The sequence below is a fragment of the Syngnathoides biaculeatus genome, chromosome 6 (genome assembly GCF_019802595.1).
Source record: "Syngnathoides biaculeatus isolate LvHL_M chromosome 6, ASM1980259v1, whole genome shotgun sequence".
Lineage (NCBI taxonomy): Eukaryota > Metazoa > Chordata > Actinopteri > Syngnathiformes > Syngnathidae > Syngnathoides > Syngnathoides biaculeatus.
The window spans coordinates 25,354,883-25,377,137 of record NC_084645.1 but is presented as its reverse complement, the minus strand read 5'-3'; the positions used below and the strand labels follow the sequence as shown (position 1 = coordinate 25,377,137).

The following is a 22,255-nucleotide window of genomic DNA, read 5'->3' as shown; positions in this document are numbered from 1 at the left end:
TCCAGGTGTCCAATTATTTTTCTTTATTGCTTAAGCCATCTTCCTCCCTCACAAACTATCAGATTGTCTTGGTCCGATCAGTGAAGTCTGCCTTTGGATCTCTGCGAGCTTTTACAAGAAATACAGCTTAACCGCCCACAGCCGTCTCTCCTCTCCTGACCAGAATCTTCTTTCTACGCAAATTCACCTCAACATCTCGAGCCTTTTAAGGGCACAACAATGCGTCCCTCACCCTCCTTTCACCTCTGAGTTCCTGTTAGTCCATCCTCCGTCCACTTTGAGTTTCACCTCCAAGGTATTTCCTGAGGTCGTAATCACCACCTCACTCCTCGCTCCTTCGCGTTATCGTGCATCCTCCCCCCTCAAACCTCTGCCCCTTTCCTCTTACACTATAATTAAGACAAATTTGGGATGGCTTCAGGTGGCTCGCGCTCCTCAGGTTACTTACAGACGTGTTATTAGCTCACCATTATTAGTTCGCATGAGGGAAGCAATGCGGCTGCAGATTTACGGGAGGAAGGCAAAGGGATCTCATTTTAAAAGCGTGCAGACATACTGTAACTCCCAGGATAATAGCGTAAGGTTAAGAAAACAACGTGGTGTGTAAAGCAGAAGGATCCGCGGAGCTCAGTTTTACCTGCATGTTGGGGACTCGGAGATGAGCGGGAGGGTCGAACAGGCCTGGTTGTCACTGGCGCGGCTCTGGCCGTCTTTGCAGCAGTCCTCTATAGAGATTTGCTGCACTTCTGCACACAAGAGCAGAAGGTTTGTGTAGGGATGATCCGTTTATTCATACAGTTTCAAAATCCCAGCTGAGTGAGGTTGCAAGATCGATGTTAGATTGTCAGTGTAAGTCAAATTGTAAGTATTTTTTTTTCATCTTGAAATTTTACAGTAAACACCAAATTAAAGGTCAAGTGCCATCCCTATAAACATTCTAAAATAGATATTGTAATGACAAATGCATATAACGTTTTTCACTTCAATGTCTATACGAAAAAATAAATTTGAGCGGAGAGCGCGTCATCCATGCGCAAAGTTGCGGAAATGTCATTCGACGGTATCCAAGTGGTCGCCATAATGGCTGCATTTACTGTCCGTGACGTCACACGGACATTCGCCATTGAAAACACGCGGTGGACTCTATTGTGGGAGACGAACACGCCCCTTCTGACACGGAAGCTCTTTTCGAAGAAGAGAACATCACATAACTGAGTGAAGTTACTGGGGCAATATTACCGTAGTGTTTTGAGCCATATTCAGATAATATGCGATCACTGCCTAACTGCCCCTCCATCCGATCCACTTCCGCGGCGGAGATGAGCCATCGCGGCCCGGCACCGAGGTGGCTTATCATGGCGCCTTGCCGGGCTGCTTTACGGGGTTGTTCATAGCCGGCGCCGTCCGCAATGAACAACACCGTCGAGCCGGGGTGCTTTACCCCTTTTTCGTTGCACGCGGCTTAGTGCGGCATTGTTGGCAGTGTTCTTCAGAGCCGCCTCAGTCCGCGAGCCCGAAGGCTGCACAAGGCGATGCAGCAGCCTTCGCCGGCACGCCTGACGCAGTCCAACGCGCACATCAACACATTTAGCACGCCTGTCACACGTACACGGATCTTTTGTTATATTATGAGAGATCGATTACTTGGTTCACCCCAAACTATTATTATTTTTGTTTTAGTAGGTGTATACACACCTACCTGTCATTTGGCACCCACAAAGCTCCATTGAACCCGTGCAATCCATTTTTCACGACGAACCGGGTCTCTTGCAAACTTATGAAGGGTAAATCATGTCCAGCAATGCAACGAGCCGGCATTTTGGCTAACACGAAGGAACAACGAGCTACCTTCCCGAAGGTAAAACTAATAGAAACCTACGAGTCCACTTGAGGGCGGTCCCGCCATGTACGTCACTTCCTGCTTCTTGTCGAAAACAAATCCCTCGAGAGGATTTTCATAGCGGGAGTTACATAAAGCTGTATATGTCAAAATTATGTTTTGTGGTGAAATAACGCATGGGTCCGTGTCGGCTGCAATTTTTTCATTAATAACATACTAAAAATCATGCATTTCATGCCAGTGGCCCTTTAATCAAGCGTCTTCCCTGAGTATACTGTAGTACAAAGGTCTGAATAAAAATTAGAGCAGAATGTTTATTTTTTTTCCCAGCCACTATGTTTTTCCTCGATTAACAATCCATCCCTGGTGATCGTTCTCTCGCTGGTGGTTTGCGTAATTGCGCAAGTGTGTCGAGCCGCTCTGCCAAAACGATTTCACCTTTTGGCAGAGCGACTTGATGTACTCCTCCTGTCTGCCACATTAAACACTGACCAGTACACCAAATTGTTAAACAATCAGCCCCCCCCCCCCCCAGCCTGCCCCCCTCCCCCCTAGAGATCGCAAAAACTCTTATGCAAAAAAGAAAAATGTTGCGAGTGTTCCTGCACGTGTCGTAATACCGGGAAATAGTGCTTGTGAAATGTACACTGAAAGGGTTCAACTGTTGAAGACATGTTGATGAGTGCTTTACAATGTCAGGTCACAGATAGTTAGTTCGGTACGGGGGACATAAAGTGTCTGGAAAAGGGTCACTCGTTTTTGTGCATTTGAAATGTCCCGAGGAGAGGGGGGAGGGAATTTTGTGCGTGCATTCATCAAAATAAGATCATCGCATAAAAAGAGCCCCTTCCATCTCTGTTTATTATATCTTTATATGCTTATTTTTGATAATCTGTTGCCCTTTTCTCATGCTAACACGAAATTTTTGGTCGGAAATCCCAAAATGTCTTTTCCATCAGGGATTTGAAATGGTCGGAGTTGTAATAATTGTGCGACATGTCAATGAGCTTTGCTGTGATTGGATTGATCCATCCATCCATCCATCCATCCATTTTCTTTGCCGCTTAGCCTCACGAGCGTCGTGGGGAGTGCTGGAGCCTATCCCAGCTGTCAACGGGAGGAGGCGGGCGGGGTACACCCTGAACTGGTTGCCAGCCAATCGCGGGGCACGTGGAGACAAACAGCCGCACTCATAATCACACCTAGGGGCAATTTAGAGTGTCCACTTAACCCTCTCTGGACCAAACAAAATTTTGCGGAGAGAAAAATCTGATACTTTCAGAAAATGAGACTCTGGACTTAAAATTTTCGCTTATATTAAACCTGTTGCTAATTTGCAACCCCTGTCCGGAAAGGGTTAATGTTGCATGAAATTGTAATGTGGGAGGAAACCGGAGTGCCCGGAGGAAACCCACGCAGGCACGGGTGAGAACATGCAAACTCCACACAGGTGGGGCCGGGATCAAACCCAGGTCCCCAGAATTGTGAGACCAATGCTTTACCAGCCGTACCACCGTACCAACCCCGTTCCATCATTGTTTATTATATTTTTATATGCTTATTTTCGATAATCTGACGTCCTTTTCTCATGCTTACACGAAATTTTTGGTCAGAAATCCCAAAATGTCTTTTCATCTGAAATGGTCGAAATTGTAATAATTATGTGACATGTCATTGAGATTTGCGGTGATTGGCTTGATCATCTTCCCTAATGTACACCCGTAAAACTGATTAGTTCGTGTCACGGTGTTCACGAGATAGGGATGTCATATTCATCGTTGCTTCCGTATGGTTTGGGGCTGCCACAAAAAAGGGGAAACTGACTGCAACGGATGACTGCTGAATGAATTGTCGGCACCACCCTGGTCTGTGTCAACAGGTGTTTTTTTTAATTTGTTTTTGTTTTTTGGGTGGGGGCCTCGACCTCTGTCGGCTTTCTTGCCTGGGGCACCCACCGGGTCAAGCAACACCTAATGCCGCTGCGCACAGCTCAACGGTGGCGTTGACACGAGCAGCAACCCTGACCCAGTTGTTGTTATTTCGGCTCTTTCTGACTTTTCTTTTTATTCATTCAGTGCTTACAAAGAAGATTTTACTCTGACAAAAGTGACTTCAAGGTTATTTAAAATGCCACATGGTGAATTAAAAGTTGACCCAAGCATTACGTTAGCAAGATCAACAAAGAGCCGTAAAAAGCCCATAAATGCTCTTTAATTCCACACTTTTCCAGGTAGTGTACTCCCTTGAATTTATACGCTTTTGCTTTTTTGATGCGTTGTCGCACTTTTGCCGCTTAAACTTCGCAGTGTATCCTAGTTGCTTTGTTGGGTTTGCGCAGTTAAAGATTAACGTAGATTGCACCGTGCTTTCCAACCTTTTTTTTGAGTCAAGGCACGCATTTTACATTGAAGAAATCTCACCGCACATCATCAAACAAAAATGTCACAGTAAGTGTATACTGTTCTGTGAACATAGACTTCAATTACTGTATTTTCTGCACTATAAGTCAATATAATCCGGTGCCCCTTACATACGGATCAATATTGAGCCTTTACTGCAGCTCCATCTAATGGATGCATAACGTAACCCCAGCCTCTACTGTAGCGTCTATTCTAAGTGGATTATAATGCGGTGCGCCTTATATATGGAAAAACGTTTTACAATAGGCCATTCATTGAAGGTGCGCCTTATAATGCGGTGCACCTTATAGTGCGGAAAATGAGGTACTTGCAGGTTTTCCTTATTCCTTATTCGTACTTGGTTCCTTTCAATTTATACTTAATTAATGGTGGATACACAGGTTAATTCTACCTTTTGTCGTTGAGTATTTAATTGTACTTCCTGTCAATAGTGCATACGTAATTGGCCTACAAAGATAGAGTAGATACATTATTTCTGGTAAATAAATGAGAATTTTAGACCAATTAAGTGACATTAGATACATTTTTACGAACTTTGGGGTAAAAAAAAGTCAACATATTAAGTAATAGAATTTAGTCATCAGCTTCCTGGTTATGAACGTGCCTCTGATATCGAAATGTATTAATATATTTGGTTTTATAACATATTTTAACAGGGCGGCACATTGGATCAGCTGGTAAAGCGTTGACCTCACAGTTCTGAGGACATGGGTTCGATGCCGGCCTACATGGGTTTTCTCCGAGGACTCCGGTTTCCTCCCACATCCCCAAAACTTGCAACATTAATTGGACACTCTAAATTGCCCCTAGGTGTGATTGTGACTGCAGCTGTTTGTCTCTATGTGCCCTGCGATTGGCTGGCGACCAGTTCAACGTGTACCCCGCCTCCTCCTCGTCGACAGCTGGGATAGGCTCCAGCACTCCCCCTCACCCTTGTGAGAATAAGTGGCTAAGAAAATGGATGGATGGATGTTCGGGCATCCCATAATTCTCTTTCCATTATACCTAACTCTGCAGTAGATGGCTAACGTGACATTGTATTAAAAAAAAGTTCATGAAATTTTTATGTATTACCAACTCTCCAAGAGTAATTAAAATGATTTCCATTTACCGTTGACATCCAAGGAGGAGGGACTTACGATATGCTGACTGGAAGAAAAAAAAGTAATCCAATTATCTTTCCCACCAGGGGCCACTGTAAGTGTTTTCCAAATTATAGTCATAGTTGGCATTCCAAGACCACCGCTGTCTCGGACGCTTAAAACCCTAAATTGAAAGAACAGAAGTACCTCTTTTGTTTTTTTTTTTTTTTGTTGTTGTTTTTTTTTTCACTCACAAAGAGGCAAAGCAGACGCGCCACAGTTGTGATGTATTGTCTGCTGATTTCCATCTTGGATCAGGCGGGAGATGTTAGGGCCGTTCTCTTCTCTTTTGGCAGAGCGCACTTTCGTCTAGACTCCTCGCGTAAACAATACTTAATGAGAGCGGCGGAGCACCAGAATCCAACACGAGGGAGGCAGCCATTGCAAACCATCGATAGTATCTACATAACTATTATGGGTGGAAATCACAGTTATCATTTTAACAAAGATAACAAAGGTATCAGCATACAGCGACGGCATGATAAAGGCTATACTGGAAGAGTTCCATATACGTTACAAAAGTATATCTGTGAATGTAAACACTATCTGTTATTTAAAAATTTCCCTATTTAATAGATTGCTGTACTAGCAATACAGTATTTGATAACTCTGTACCTCTTGTATCATGTATCATATACTACAATGTCAATATTTTTTGTTCAGCTATCACTACATCTGGAAGTGTCCCTCTCTTCTCTCTATACATCCATTTATCTAACTATAGTTTTCACTGTATTTCACTGTCTACCATTAATCTACATAAATTTATTACTCTGAATACTTGACAGTAAGGTTAACCCATTCATGGGCAGGGTGGAAATTTTTTTGCCTTAGTGAGATAAAAGTCCCCTAACAGGCCACAATCAAGGCAATAGCACTTGGTGGATCAGGTGGACAGCGTTGGCCTCACAGTTCTGAGGACCCAGGTTCAATCCCGGACCCGCCTGTGTGGAGTTTGCATCTCTTCCCCGTGCCTGCGTGGGTTTCCTCCGGGCACTCCGGTTTCCTCCCACATCCCACATTAATTGGACACGCTAAATTACCCCTAGATGTGAATGTGAGTGCGGCTGTTGTCTTTCTCCATGTGCCCTACGATTGGCTGGCAACCAGTTCAGGGTGTAACCCGCCTCCTGCCCGTTGACAGCTGGGATAGGCTCCAGCACTCCCGTGACCCTTGTGAGGATAATCGGCAAAGAAAATGAATGGAGGGATGGACAATTTGAAGGTAAAATCCTTCTCGAGGCACGAAATGGCCAGACATCACTAGCTAAAAGAGCTTATGGTGCCCCATCAAGCCACTGGAGTACGCAGCTCAAATTTCCATGTGTTTCCCAGAATACCCACAGGGAGAATAGGGGGGCAGAGCTGGAGGTCTGTTGTGCTGTTTCAAAATCCCTGTCCCTCCTACTTGTTGGCCCCCACCGACTGTGAAAGTGGCCCCATGTGTGCGTTCTCGAGAAGCTTCACTTCATGTCTTGATAACCCCCCCTGTATAAATCACAGCCCTCAATCTAGTCTCGACCCCCTCTAGAGATTGCCACGGGAAGTAAGCGTGAGCTTCGCGTCCAAGGCCCATCGTCTATGACTTTTATAAACGTTCCTCGAGTGGAATAGGACATGAACTAAAAGATGTTCAGTTCAGACTATGCTCCGTATCATATTTTAAGTGAAAATTAGCGATAACGGCTGCGCGTGGATGTTACGATTGCTTATTAATGTTGCGTAGAAGATAAATTGGCCACATGTGGTCAAATGCACTGAAGTAAAAGTCCCATTTGAAACATCAAAAATTAATATATTACACTAACAATATTTTACCCCAGAATGAAAATGAATAAAAGTTGTTGATCTTTTAGTTAGATAATTATCATTTAATTCACTGCTGTAAATTACTTTCCGCATGTTGTTACTACTGTTCTAATTCTAATTTGACATTACGGTGGAGAAATTATATTTTTCCCTTCATTTCATATTTTAAAAGGTAGATTCAGACACTCTGCATGACAATACAAGGGTGCAAAAATGAAATGTTATTTCATTTGTAAAATTATGCTTAGCATATCCATGCAATAATGAGAATATACAATATAACGCGTATAGGATTACATTTTGGGGGGAAGAGAAGTTTAGGCATTCTATCTCTCAGATCTCGCTCATGCAGTGATGCAAAACATAATGCTGATTATAGATTTTAAAAATGAAAAGATGAGCGAGAATATGCAATTGGAGCGAATGGATGGATGGATTGATGGAAGAATTGCTTCATCCTCACATCTGAAAAGTGTTTCATAAAACTATCATTGCGTTGTAGAACTAATCAACGAGAACCATTTCAACCGCATTGGAGGGTTGAAGTGAAGCATCACTTCTGCTTCGGCTAAAAACTTTAAATGAAACTTACCTTGAGCAAGGAGGACTCCCAGCAACGAAGTGAGCGCAGCAATCCACAGCCCCATGAGGTGAGAAGCAGAGATCCACTAAATGGAGATTCAGGTGTCAAAAATGTTAAATTAAAAAAAAAAAAACTGTGGTTTTGCTCCTTTTTTTTAACTGAAAAAAGACCCGGTGTCTCTGAGAGGACACAGCAGAGGAGTGATGCAGTGCAGCGGTTCCCGTCTGCAGGAGTGAACGTCGACTAAATGACTGCATTCACCGTCACAGGCGGGTTGGACCCAAGCACGCACTCCACTCCTCTCCTCTCCTCTCCACTTCAACCTAACTCCTCTTGCACCAGCTTGGTAACTGCAGCCTAACATTGCTTTGCTATGACAGCATGCATTCATGTAATAATGCAAGTCATTGATTTCTGTTTGTTTTTGTCTATTTAAAGTCAACATGTAGAGCGAGTTTGGGATTTTGTAGATTCTCAGTTACTTAGGTGATGAGTTACACTCTTTTATTAACTTGCACAGTGCTCATATTAAGATGGTGTATATTCAGTATATATATATATCCATCCATCTATTTTCTTTGCCACTTATCCTCACGAGGGTCGAGGGGAATGCTGGAGCCTATCCCAGCTGTCAACGGGCAGGAGGCGGGGTACACCCTGAACTGGTTGCCGGCCAATCGCACGGCACACAGTGACAAACAGAACAATCACAACAATCATATAATCAGCAATTTAAAGTGCCCAATTAATGTTGCATGTTTTTGGGATGTGGGAGGAAACCTGAGTGCCCGGAGAAAACCCACGCAGGAAAACTCCACATAGGCGGGGCCGTGATCGAACCCGGGTCCTCAGAACTGTGAGACCAACGCTTTACCAGCTGATCCACCACATATCTATATCTATCTATCTATCTATATATATATATATATATATATACTGTATATAAAATATGTGCTTATCTTGTGAAAATATTGTTGATTGTTATTGTGAGAAATTATTAACATAAGTGTCTTGGATGGATCTCTTTATTTATTACTAATAACATATAATTGAAGGGAATTAGAGCAAATTTCTCCTCAAACATAAACAAAAATTAACATACTTGCAATTGTTAGCCTGAAATCTTGCTGCACGCTAGCGTTGGGCACGAAATACTCCACAGTCTCCTCTTAGTTGCAAAGCCCTGTTTTCTTTTTGCCCTAATTTCCTTCTTGAAAAAAATAACGGTGGCACAACATTACCGGTGGCACAGCAGCAATTGTAGCTAGTAGTAGCCTGACCCAGTGGAGCTTCAGCTGTGTTTTTTTTTCCCTCCTTATTTACTTTAAACTTGAAATCTCCAGCTGTACCAAAATAAACGTGCTACAGATGAAGCACGCTGTCAGGCCCAGCGATGGTGAGTCGACGCGCACATGCGCCCGCACATGCACACGAGGATTTGGCAGCAGAGGGGAGAAATAATTACTAGGCCGCATTTTAAACATTTCGTACCAACTACAGGCCCTCTGAAAATTCAATCAGCCAGCTCTACTGGCTCTGGGAACTGTGACAGTGAGAGGTTGGGCGATCATCTAATCAGAGCCACATGTCTCCGCCGCCGTTCTCGAAATTTCACTCAGGGTTTGATATCGGGACACCGCAAAGCACACAGGCACGGCCGCAAGTATATGGATATTAGAAACGAGCACGTCCTCTTTTTAAATCGCGGTGTGCGACGAGTCACGTCTCAATCTGAATCTCGCTTTTTTACTTGATTTTTTTTTTTTAAAAAAAAAAACAATCACATCAGTTTCTACTCCCGATAGGATGAGAAAGTTTTGATTAGTGTTGCTGTAAAAAAATGAAATCCCCCTGTAAGTGAATTGACATGCCTTTATTTAAACTGTGACTACATCACAAACTATCATACCAAAATACATTTATAACTGATCTTACAATATTACCATTAAAAATACTTGGAGAGTCACTGATGGTCCAGTGGTACACACGCCTGCCTTTGGTCCGGGCAGCATGGGATCGATTCCCGCCGAGTGGTCGTGTCGATATCTGCCCTGCGACTGACTTGCTACCAGTTCAGGGTGTAGTCCAGCTTTCCCACAACCCTTGTGAGGATAAGTGGCTTGGATAATGACAAAATAATTGGGTTTTTAAAAAAACAGGTCTAATCCGGACCCTCCTTTGTGGCAATACACTGCAATAACTAAGTCTCGCTAGCAATGTAGCAACCTTGGTGTGTCGGGCTTGGTGATGTAGTAGTTAGGATCTTTGGGCTGAAATGTTGGGAGTGAAGTGAGGTTGCGTTCAAATCTTGCTAGTGAAGTGGGTCTAACTCTGTGTTGTGTATTTTTTTGTATGATGAATGAGAAGACACAGACGTTGGCTGGTCTCAACCCGGTTTAATGCTCTCGCTTACACTGTATTAAAAAAGGGAGACACATTCACAAATATTCACAGAGCTCTCTTCCCAAAGACATTCAAGGCTCTGCAACATTTAAAAACATGGTCACCACACAGACCTTGACGACGTCTCCCCTTCTCCAGCTAACGAGTTTATGTTTGACATTAATCAAATAGATTCAACACCGCGCCTCTCTAACCATACCCGCTTTGCCGACATTTTAAACAAATTTATATTCACCTTTAACAGCAAATCAATGAAAATATGAGACCAACATGCCTACCTTACACTTAGCAATCAGAAACACAAGAGGACGTGATCTCGTCGAACCGTGGCTTCAAAGTAAAACATGCAACCTACTTCCTGTGTTTCCCAGTTCTTCAACTGCATTTCCCCCTTATCATGAACATTTTTAAACACCCAATTCCTTACATCAGTAATAGCGTTGAAAAGAACGAAAAAAAGAATAAATGCCAGGGCACGTGAAGTCTTTCAAAATAATAGTGCTCTTCCACACCCTGTTTCTATTACAGCGCACAACATCACACCATTACATTAGCATTTTGAAAACTGCAAATTTCTGCTTCGGCAACAACCCATGCAACATTTATTTCCTCTCTGACGTAAAAATCCTAGATGAGTCAAGATCTGTCAGTTTAACTTACTTCCTTGAGACCGATTACTACTTTCCTATTACCCAGGGCTAGTCTGCCATCTTGTGGCATCTTGAGGCATTACACAAAGAGGAAAAACTATATAGTTGGTGAGTTTTCAGTAAAAAGTTGAGAATGGGTTTCATGGACTAATGGGTAAATTTGTAAATAGTGAATACGCAGGGGTCAGTGTATTTCCATTTTAGGTTATTGGAGTATGTGACTTTTTTAGTACTTGGAATGCATCATCAAGGCCTTGCAAAGTAAATGGAGTTAAAAAAGAAAAAAAAAATCTAGCAAAACAATCCCAAGGATGTGATGGACCCTGTGGGATCCCAACAACAAAGACGATCCCAGCGCCTAATCTTATCTGTTCCTCAACAGGCCTCTGATAGTCATTCAAGTGCAGCATCAGTAGTGCAAATCAGATCTAGACGAGTGCCAACCTCCCCTCATCTGGGGGCAGCTTCTCGTGCTTGGAAGCTTGTAATCTAGCCAGAAATCAGCAGGGTGAGCTGACCTCTGAGCCCCTGGCCGGAGGAAATTGGAGTGGCCGAGGTTGCATTCAAGCAGCGTCAATCTTGCCAGTGGGGGGTGCGCCGCCGTTCCTTTGAAGCTCAGCGCAGCTTGTCTCGCCACGTCTGTGTCAGTCGGCCGAAACCGACCCCGGGGAGCCCGGAGACCCCCGGTCATGTTGCGCAAACACTTTTAGGAAGTCGTTAGAAAGGGAACAAGGCGTTAAATTGTTGTTTACTTAGCAAACTTTGACATCAAATAAACTTTTGCCAGATTTGGCGTGTTTGGATAGCTGGTGTTATTGTTTTCAAAGATCTGAGAAGAAACTACAGTATGTGGCAATGTTATTAAAATACCGTTGATGCTAATGGCTTATAACAAGTGCAATAGCATCTGTAGTTAAAACAGACTTTACTCGACTGTAACCTCTTTCATACAGATAAGCGACATCAGAGCCGACATTTGTCTGCCTTTGTATTTTAGACAAAACTCGGCTGTCTGAAAGCCCATGATTGCAAGCGTATAAAACTTTTTCTTTTGTGAGACTGGACGGGAAAATTGAGTTACAGGTGTGAAACTTCACATCCCTGTTCTGGCATTGGAAGAATAAACTAACACAAGGCCCATAGCCCGCCTATTACAGCTCTCTAATATTAGCTCATTCCCTGCTGTTTATCCTTTTACAGGCAAACGGACAGCGGAATTAAAAAATAGTAATCCTACAATAGCCGCTTTCTGCATTTCTAAAAGATTCCAATCATTTGTGTTCAACCTGCTACCAAATAGGCACGTTTCAACTGCTCCTGTTTTCTTTCAGCCACAGTCATTTGAAATTAATTTCGACAGTAAAGTGGTGCCTTGAAATATGAGAAACCCGACAAGTGAGCTTTTCGAAACATTTTTTTTTTTTTATTTGCTTGGACTCGCAACCCCAAACTTGAGTCACGAGCGCTGAATGATGGAATTTAACTCAACTCAGTTCACAATTTACAACGAGCAGTAGTTTGGCGGATATCATTTGTGTGCTATTAATTTAAAAAATAGATGCTTCCAGCTGTTTATTGCCCCTTCCAGTTGACGTTTACTGTCAAACAAACCATAAACGAGTTGCACATTTTATAAAAAGCCACAACAGTCCCTGTTAAGCTTAATACATAATAGAAAACTATACGAGGGTAACGACTAGCCTTCTGTGGCGGTGTTATAACCCTCGAAGCAACAAATATTTGAACACACGACAACACATGTAGACAGACGATATAACAGTAATCACAGTCATATATTCTTTATCCTTTGAGAAGAAGGAATAATATTAGCACCATAGGTAGCAGCTAAGAGTGGAGCTGAGATTGTCTCTGTCACGTCCCATCGGAAACGAGAGTAGGACCCAAATGCAGGAACTCGGAAGACGCAAGGTAGTTCAAGAAGAGACGCGTTTATTGTATGCCGAGGTCGGGGATCGAGCAGGCAGTCCGGTGCGGCAGCGGTTGTTGGGGCGTCGGGCGAAGAGAGCAGATGAGTGGGCAGGCAGTAGTCGGTACACGGGGAAACAATCAACGGAGGCAGAAGGATCAAGGAGTCAGGCTTACAAGGTTGATCGGAGAACGGACGAAGGTCGGTACACACAGGATCAATCAGAGATACGAGAGTGCTGGAACGGGGCATGAAGCTCAACGAACTGGCTGAGGACCAGTCGTCACCGGGTCCTGTATATACGGGGGATGATCAGCCCGCCTGAGGCGCAGGTGTGTGCCTCCCAATTAGCGCAGCGGAGTGGAGCCCCATGTAAGATATCACCTCGTGGGCTCTCAATGATCCTTAGAAAGGTGAGGAATCAGCCCAGGACTACAAGACAGGATTTGGGCAATGATTTGAAAAGAGCCCGTCTTAAGTTTGCCAATGTCCATTTGGATGATACAAAGGAGTCATGGGAAAATGTTTTGTGCTCAGATGAGACCGAAATGGAACTTTTTGGTCATAATTCGACTAACCGGGTTTCGAGGAAGATGAATGGTGAGTTCCATCCCAAGAACACCGACCTACTGTGAAGCATGTGAGTGGTAGCATCATTCTTTGGGGGTGTTTTTCTACACATGGGACAGGACGACTACACTGTATTAAGGAAAGGATGACCGGGGCCATGTATTGTGAGATTTTGGGGAACAACCTCTTTCCCTCAGTCAGAGCATTGAAGATGGGTCGTGGCCCGGCCTTTCAACATGACAATGACCCGACGCACAGAGACAGGAAAACCAAGGAGTGGCTCCGTAAGAAGCATATCAAGATTCTGGCGTGGCCTAGCCAGTCTCCAGACCTAAACCCAAGAGAAAATCTTTGGAGGGAGCTGAAACTCTGTGTTTCTCAGCAACAGCCCAAAAACCTGCCCGATCTAGAGAAGATCTGTGTGGAGGAGTGGGCCAAAATCCCTCCTCTAGTGTGTACGAACCTGGTGAACAACTTCAGGAAACGTTTGAACTCTGTAATTGCAAAATTTATCAGGGTGTTCAAATACTTATTTTCTTCACTGTATTTGCAGCGAGATATTTGCCCATGATTGTGAGGACAACAAATTTAGCTGACTGCCAAGCATGCTTTGTTGTGTCGCTCATAATGTTTGGTAGTTTCTCAGTATTTACAATGTTTGGGCAAACAACTATAAATCTTTGTATTCCAACTGGAATGTAGTTATTAGGCTCGAACCATTGCTACAGAAGTAATTAAAAGTAGCACGTCATCCTACTGCAATCATGCCAAATATGACCCTGATGTCTAACTGTGCAGCGTTGCGGCAACTAGGGTCTAGACAAGTTTTCTGTGCCAAAAGATGATTAGTTCTCTTTATAGAAACCAGCCTCTTAATGTCACTTAGCTCCAGTATTTAGAACGGGGGAAGTAATACAAGAATGAAACTTCACGGGCAGATGGTAACGCTTTGATTTTTTTTTTTTTTTTCCCCTCATAGAACTGCAAATTGTGGCAGACAACAGTGAGGCTAACTGGGTTGGAAAGTTTCCGCTGGTAAAACACAACAAAAATCAGATACAGCGCAAGATCCATATCAGAAATTACAAATGTAATGCTACTCTTTTATTTACACCCTCTGAGTGGGAAGAATTTAGCAACCAACTTTGATTCCACATTTTTTTTTAATTATAAAGGGATAGTTTTTCATTCAGCTTTGGATTTCACTAGATTGTACCGAATGTTTTGTCAGGTGGGCATAGTGTATAATTCATATCCCAAATGAATCCCTTCATATCTTAATATCTCACGATCTTGAAAGGCGGATGCATTGTTGCTACACTGATGTCATCCAATTGTAACAGCTTGGTTCCATCTTTATTGACAGCGTTAAACAATGTTTTGGATCCACGTCAGTGTTATCGTTTGAGTCGGAACAAAAACACTCTGGACTAGACTAAACAACGTGAATGAAGAGACATGCTCAAATGGTGTTGGCTGCATCTACGCTGCTTTTACTTTGAGGTTTCAACGAACGCCCTGATCCGATGCGTCTTAAAAGGCATAAATCGCACGGAGACACTGCAGAGCATTAACAGCGGAGATGACACTTATTCAGTGAATAGCTGTGGACATGTACTGTACTGCAGAAAAAATACAAATAGGGGTGAATTTGTGAATAGCTTAAGTTTAACAGCACGATTTTACTGTATTTGGCTGTTTTTCTTCTACTGTGGTGTTTTTTGGGCGGTTAGCAACCCGCTTAAATGGTCCACCAACTGGACTGCGGTTTGGCTTTACAGAAAATCAAGTAAAAGGAAATAAAATAAACAATTCCCAAAAAAATACTAAATAATACAAATGAAAACTATACCACATTATAAGACATGCGGATATCTTTTTTTTTTTTTTGAGCAGTGATTCTAATTTCATGTATTGTATTTTCCTTTAAATTGCCCATAGGTGTGATTGGGAGTGCGGCTGTTTGTCTCAGTGTGCCCTGCGATTGGCTGGCATCCAATTCAGGGTGTACCCCGCCTCCTGCCCGTTGACAACTGGGATTGGCTCCAGCACTCCCCGCGGCCCTAGTGAGAATAAGTGGCAAAAAAATGGATTCTTTCTTTGTTTCAGAAAAATGTCTTCTACTCAGGAACAGATGGACAATTTTAATTCAGATTTCGGATACTTCCTGGGGCATCATATATCCAATATTACATCCCATCCATCCATCCGTTTTCTTTGCCGCTTATCCTAACGAGGGTCGCGGGGGTGCTGGAGCCTATCCCGGGTGTCAACGGGCAGGAGGCAGGGTACACCCTGAACTGTTTGCCCGACAATTTACATTAGTTCTTGCAGCTGCCTTCTTCATTAATACACGAGCCGCTAATCCCACATTGGTTGTCATGCCGAGGGGTAGCTGCGCTGCATTTAACCTGCTCGTCTTTTGGGGACCCAAGGCAAATATAGTAAATTTGGAGTGTAACTGCACAGCATTACAATACAATATACAGTAATTATAACATTCAATGTTGCAGCTAATAATACTAATAGCATCAGGATACATGGGTAATTGATATATTAGCGATATAAACATCCTCATCTATGCATGTCGTGTAGGGAAAAGTCCATCTGTCCATTTTTTTGAGCCACTTATCCTCACAAGGGTTGCGGGACTGCTGGAGCCTATTCCAGCTGTCAACGGGCAGGAGGCTTGGGACACCCTGGACTGGTCGCCAGCCAATCGCAGGTCACGTGGAGACAAACACACACAATCACACCTGGGCCAATTTAGAGTGTCCAATTAATGTTGCATGTTTTTGGGATGTGGGCGGAAACCGGAGTGCCCGGAGAAAACCCACGCAGGCACGGGGAAAACATGCAAACTCAACACTGGCGGGGCCGGGACCGAACCCGAGTCCTCAGAACTTTGAGGCCAACGCTTTACCAGCTGAGCCAATATTACATCCCAAATACTAGAATTCTTTGGTGTGGTAAAATAGGCCATCTGCATTTGGATATTCTTGAATATATTTGAATACTGTTTTACTCGTCCCGGTATTCCTATCCTATTGTATTTTTGTATGTTCTGATGTGTTTTTGCTTCTGGTTAGTCAATGGCACTTTTAATTCAATATTTTTTACACAGTTGACATGAAATGAGATCTGGGCTATAGTCTGGTGTGACGTTTTGAATATTTGCAACACAACGACAACTACTTTCAACTTAATTTCAACTGAACCTGCTTCCTCAATTACCAAGCAAACTGCACAGAAAGAATAACTGGCATATAACTTTTTTTGTACTTGGTTTTGGGGCACAAATGATTGTGTTATCGTTCGATACATGATATTTACAGAAACGCTATGATAAGACATCCGATCAGATAGCTGTGATGTAATTCCTACACTCCTCATAGTCACTAGGTGGCATATTTTCACGATCTTTCTGCGATGATATGCTTCCAGCATTTTTACACCGTAAGCACTTTTAAAGTTCAACCTTATCGTGTGTGCAAAGAAACACACGGGAGTTCAAGGGAAGGTTCAAAGTTCGTCCGCCCGCACTCAATCAACTATTAGGAGCTAGGGTTGTTCACATGTTAATGGTTCCACGCGAGCAAGCAGGAGAATGAACTTGACTGCGGAGAACCACAGGATTCCTCTCAGAGATGGGAACCAAATCCCACTTCTGGGCCTGGGCACCTACGGAGACCCTCGGACGGTGAGGAGGTGGAAGGTGGAATTTGGGGATTTTGGACAACAAACCATAAGGACTAATGTGCGTTCCCTCCTTTTATAGACACCAAAAGGCACAGCTTTGGAATCTGTCAAGCAGGCCATCGATGTGGGCTACAGGCACATTGATGGAGCTTTGGTGTATTTCAATGAACACGAGGTGGGTCAAGCCATCAGGGAAAAGATTGCAGATGGAACTGTGAGAAGAGAAGACATCTTTTACTGTGGGAAGGTAACTTTTTTTGAACTTTTTCTTTTTAATCCATTTATTATTGAACTTCTGTTATTTCCTGTGTAACACTTGTTTTTTTTTTCAAATCTCCAGCTCTGGAATACTTTCCATCCACCAGAACTGGTGAGACCAACCTTGGAGAGAACCCTGAAAACCCTAAAACTGGACTATGTGGATCTCTATATAATTGAACTTCCAATGGCCTTTAAGGTTGTGCAGTACATTTATTGTGCCCTTTAAAGATGTGCATAAACTCACTACTTTATGTACACTTGCACAATCTCATAAGATTCAACACCTCTGATAAAATGCCTTTACGAATTTCCGGTTTCGTCTGATTTGATTGACTGTTTGCGTTTATTATTATTACGGTTGTAGGTCGTAGTGGCATGCAACTAAATGACTGAATTGAATTGTGCTTGCTTTTAAGCCTGGGAATGAGTTCTATCCTAAGGACCAGAATGGGAAGTACATCTACCACCACACAGACCTTTGTGCAACATGGGAGGTACTAAATCCTTTTTCAACAGGCTCACACTCACAATGTGTAGCTTTTGATTTGAGCTTTCCCTTTCTGTATGTAACAAATTATGTTTGAAGAATGTGTACTTTTCTCTTTTTCTTCAGAATTAGTTGATAATGTTTTTTTTTTTTTTTGTTCAGGCTTTAGAGGCTTGTGTAGACACAGGCCTTGTGAAGTCTCTTGGAGTCTCCAACTTTAACCGCAGACAACTTGAACTGCTTCTCAACAAACCAGGCCTCAAACATAAGCCTGTATCCAACCAGGTGCGCATGAATAAGTATATTTTTTCTGATTTGTGCTGGTAAAGTTGTGCTCATTCATGGAAAAAAAAATATTGATCATTAATACCATATTGTCTTGTTGGCTAGGTGGAATGTCACCCTTACTTCACACAGCCTAAACTTCTGGAATATTGCCGTCAACATGACATTGTTATTGTTGGCTACTGCCCGCTAGGCTCCTCCAGAGATGCATCTTGGTACGTGCAGAGAACTTTTATTTCCACTATTTATACCACAGCAAGAAAAATTGCGTCCACCCTTTGGATATGATAACTGTTTGAGCCTTCTGTGGCAGCAATAACATTGAACACAATTTTTGTAGAGTTGCACATCAGACTTGCACAACAGTCAGGAGATATTTTGGACTGTATATCTTTACAAAACCACTTCAGTTCTTTAGACCAGTGGTGCTCAATGCATTGAAACAGTCTTGGTCGATTGCGGAATGTCATGCTAAAAAAAAAAGACGTCAGCCAATGTTCCCACTAAACTGGGTGCATGCCCAATTGTGCACCGCTGATGCAGTCTCTTCGCATATATTCTGCGTTGCGCGCAAAAAAAATAAATAATCCAATGCAAATTGAAAGTATAACATACAGGTATTCAGTTTGTGGCATTTTGCAATGTGATTCAATGAGTGAGGGATGACTGGTTGCTACATCCAATGGCCCAATTTACATATGTACTGTAGAAGCCGCCACTGGTTTCTTTTAGGCAGCACATGGAGGTTTCTCTAACAACGACCGTGACTCCACTACACTCTTTTTCCTAGTTTACCTTACACCCCCCCCCCTTCTTAAAGATGTACACTCGTAATTACAAATATTACAGTACTTACGCAGCCCATCAATGTGTTTTATAATCACAGCGTCCACCACCGCTGGTTTAGTTAGCAACACTGTCAGGGCAACGTAGAGCAAAGACTAGCTTGACGTGCTGCTTATGTTTACTTTCAATATTAATGGAGAATGTTAAAAAAAGAAATGCTGTGGTTTTAAGATGTGATGATTGTCGGAGTATGTGAATAATCGAAGAAAAAGTGGTTAAACTGGACGAGATTTTCTCTTTTCGGAGTGGGAAAGGTCTGGTCTAAAGCCAAAATAGAAAGTGCAGGATGCGATGGTGTGTAATTTTCAAATTCCACCTTTGCACAGCCTGATCCAGGATGAAAGCACAGACAATATGGTGCACAAAAAGCTAATTCTGTATTTTAAATATAGGAGGTAACACAACATTAACCTTAAAATGGTTTGCGAGCATCATCATCATTAACCACCCCTAACCCCACTCTCGTCGTCTGTAGTTCGCGAGAGGCTGGGTGCCTGAAAAGTAGATCTTGGGGTAAAAAAGTCTGGGCACCCCTGCTATAGACTGATTAATTTTTAAAGAGATATTTTTGTTAACCGTTTCCGCTGTCATGCAAGTAAACAATTCTCGCTTGTAAGTATTCTGATTGATCTCTTGTTTGAGGAACGGTTCACATGTAATGCTTTGAGATAAACAACGCCAAACCCAGCATGTTTTTTACAGCGAGAGTGGTTTTAAACCAAGAGCGGAAATCCCTTCAGATTGAGTGGACGGTACTTTGGCTGACTCCTGACTCCATTTAGTTCTTGGAGAAGTCATTACAAATTCATAGCTGTTGCAATTTTCATCACTCTGTGAATAATAAATGTTATATTCTTAGCCATAGGGCGCACATATAGTATCTTGACATGTTTGGTTTATATTCTATTAAGTTGATGCTCCTCTGTACTTTTTTCTTTTACTTGGAATTATATCCAACCACAAAAGACTTATTTGAATCACAGCTCTGCATTACATATAAAACACATATTAGCTGTGTTCTTGTAAACAGGGTCAATGTCAAATGTCCTCCCATGTTGGAGGATGAGCTGCTGGTGTCCATCGGGAAGAAGTACAATAAAAGCAGCGCTCAGGTGGCCCTGCGCTTCAATGTCCAAAGAGGAGTGGTGGTCATTCCCAAGAGCTTCAATCCACAGCGGATTAAACACAACTTCCAGGTCCGTGGACGTGTCACAACAACAATTCCGACCTAAACAAACATGGTTACTATGTATACATATTGTATCACAAACAATGGAAAGGTGGGTAGTCTATAACTTCACATTTCAACCTTGTCCTTCCAGATATTTGATTTTTCACTAACCAAGGAAGAAATGAAATCCATTGAAGGGCTGAACAAGAACATTCGCTTTGTGGAGCTGCTCATGTAAGAAACTTTATAGCACACTATTTGTACTACTGTGTGGAGTTACCGGTGCATGCTTTTGTGCTTGTGTGTGTGATGTCATGACACAGGTGGAGCGACCATCCGGAGTACCCATTCCATGATGAGTATTAATGCTACTAATAGAAAATGATGTGGCTGGATCAGAATAAAACAATGGACTCCAAGTGACGACTTGTTGGAATTGTGATCTGTGCTGGCGTACTGTAACTGTACAGCCACAAGATTTGGTATACCTGCAAAATACAAGAGGGCTTTTCTGGAGCTAAATATGGCGGGCAAACTATTACAGTGAAAGTGAATACGTTTGATAGTGGAAAACAAATGTAAACATTGCTGAGTTTTTGGGATCCGGCCCTTGTATTGGAGCTCGTTACAGGGGTACCTAATGAATTGGCTGTCGACTGCATAGTGTTTGTAAGCACGAGATGTCTGGAGTTGACAGTAAATGCAGTCAAATGTATTTTTTCGGGGGGTGGGGTGGGTCATGCAGCCCTAATTCTAATCCTAATTCAAATTTTCTATGATGTTATTGACCTCAAGTTTATAGTTCTGCGGTCCTTCAGGGCAGACTTGTCCAACCTTTATTGAGAAAAAACGTCACAGGATACTGCTTTGTAACCATTTCACAATTTGCACAGATAAATTTATGAGTTGGTCCATCTTAAAATTATCATACTGTGCATGCTATGAATTGTTTTATTGGATGAATAGCAACAGGCAGACGCATACAGTAGGTTAAATACAGTACTGTATGTAAATTCTGCCATCTAGTGGATAAACATTTCTATGTTGTGCCGGTCACTAGACGTCGCTGGCATAGATAGATCGACTAGGACACATTATTTTGTAATATTGTAATAGTTTGTCAAAAATCGTGAAGCCAAAATGGATCACTTCACGGCGCTACGGTGAGCATCTGGTTGGAGTGTCTGCCTCACAGTTCTGAGGCTGTGTGGAGTTTGCATGTTCTCCGGCCACATCCCCAAAATATGCAATCGTTGGAGACTCTAAATTGTCCCAAGGTGTGATTGTGAGGCGGAATGTTTTTTTGTTTCTTTGTGTCCTGCGATTGGCTGGCAACCAGTTCAGGGTGTGACCCTGTATCCCAAAGATGGCTGTGATAGGCTACAGCACTCACATGACCCTTTGTGAGAGTAGGTGGGTCAGATGATGAATGGATAATTTCACCCCACACTTCAACTACTTACATATTGCAGAACTGTGGTTGAGAATCAATGTCTTCCCCACTTTTTCAGAAAAAAAGGACCTCTTCACAAAATAGACATTTCTTGATATCCACAAAACGATTTCCATATTGACCTAAAATAAGAAGAAAAACATTGGCTAACGTAGCATAACAATCCCAAATGGAATCTAAATGGGTTTATTAGCCATTGAACATCAAATAAGTAAATATAATCAGACTTTATATTGAAATTTGGGAAACCTACTTTACTGTGGAAAAGACTAATTATTTAGGTTTTCCTTTAACTTTATAATATCTTCTGCCGAGCCTGTATGAGCTTTCTGCGTTTTTTGTTAGAATTTTAAAACAAAGGTCTCTATTGTTAAAATAGTTCAAACGAATAAATTGTCTGAAAAGCATCTGCTTAAAAACCATTAAAACAAAGTAAAAAGTTGGACTTTGTGTGATTACAAATTCTGTCGTCAATATTTTCCATTTTATTGCAAATGAGTTGTAGGGGAAATTAATTATAAGGCTCCTTGTCCTTTAAGAATCAGAATTAGTAAAAAGTTTCTTTGGGGTTGACCCGGTGGGGGTCGCCACAGCGTGTCATCTCAGATGAACGAATGAATAATCAGAATTAGTATTGATCCAAAAAAAAACATCAACGTGTCGCTAATTTAGTTTTCAAATAAACCTCCATTTAAAAACTTTTATCATA

At 42.4% G+C, this 22,255-nt stretch overlaps 3 protein-coding genes across 6 annotated transcripts in view; 2 read left to right on the top strand and 1 right to left on the bottom strand.

Moving 5' to 3' along the window:
- fbln1 (fibulin 1) overlaps window positions 1–7,940 on the bottom strand; it is a 47,163-nt gene extending 39,223 nt beyond the window's left edge. For both annotated transcript variants that reach the window (XR_009795411.1, XM_061822812.1), the window contains exons 1-2: window positions 7,804–7,940; window positions 638–746 (exon numbers count right to left, since the gene is read on the bottom strand). Coding sequence is in view for 1 of the 2 variants with exons in the window: in XM_061822812.1 (XP_061678796.1) it covers window positions 638–746; window positions 7,804–7,858 (164 nt within the window). In the remaining variant the exon portion in view is untranslated. The remainder of the gene's footprint in view (window positions 1–637; window positions 747–7,803) is intronic.
- A 60-nt stretch (window positions 7,941–8,000) lies between these two features.
- On the top strand, window positions 8,001–21,960 carry LOC133502247 (aldo-keto reductase family 1 member D1-like). Of its 2 annotated transcripts, XM_061822819.1 has the most exons (10): window positions 8,005–8,140; window positions 14,324–17,044; window positions 17,123–17,290; window positions 17,384–17,500; window positions 17,721–17,798; window positions 17,954–18,076; window positions 18,182–18,291; window positions 19,953–20,118; window positions 20,245–20,327; window positions 20,417–21,960. In XM_061822819.1, exons 2-10 carry the CDS (start codon window positions 16,952–16,954, stop codon window positions 20,457–20,459), a joined length of 981 nt encoding a protein of 326 aa, XP_061678803.1. In that variant the 5' UTR covers window positions 8,005–8,140; window positions 14,324–16,951; the 3' UTR covers window positions 20,460–21,960. The 2 variants fall into 2 exon arrangements, with proteins under 2 accessions (XP_061678802.1, XP_061678803.1); XM_061822818.1 differs by lacking the exon at window positions 14,324–17,044 and having other exon boundaries at window positions 8,001–8,140.
- The window catches only part of slc6a13 (solute carrier family 6 member 13), a 28,422-nt gene continuing 14,172 nt past the window's right edge, over window positions 8,006–22,255 (top strand). Inside the window, exons 1-2 of one of the 2 annotated variants that reach the window (XM_061822816.1) lie at window positions 20,061–20,118; window positions 20,245–20,327. The gene's annotated coding sequence lies outside the window, so the exon portion shown is untranslated. Of the gene's footprint in view, window positions 8,141–20,060; window positions 20,119–20,244; window positions 20,328–22,255 lie in introns of those variants that run through there. The other variant, XM_061822814.1, reaches the window with a different exon arrangement.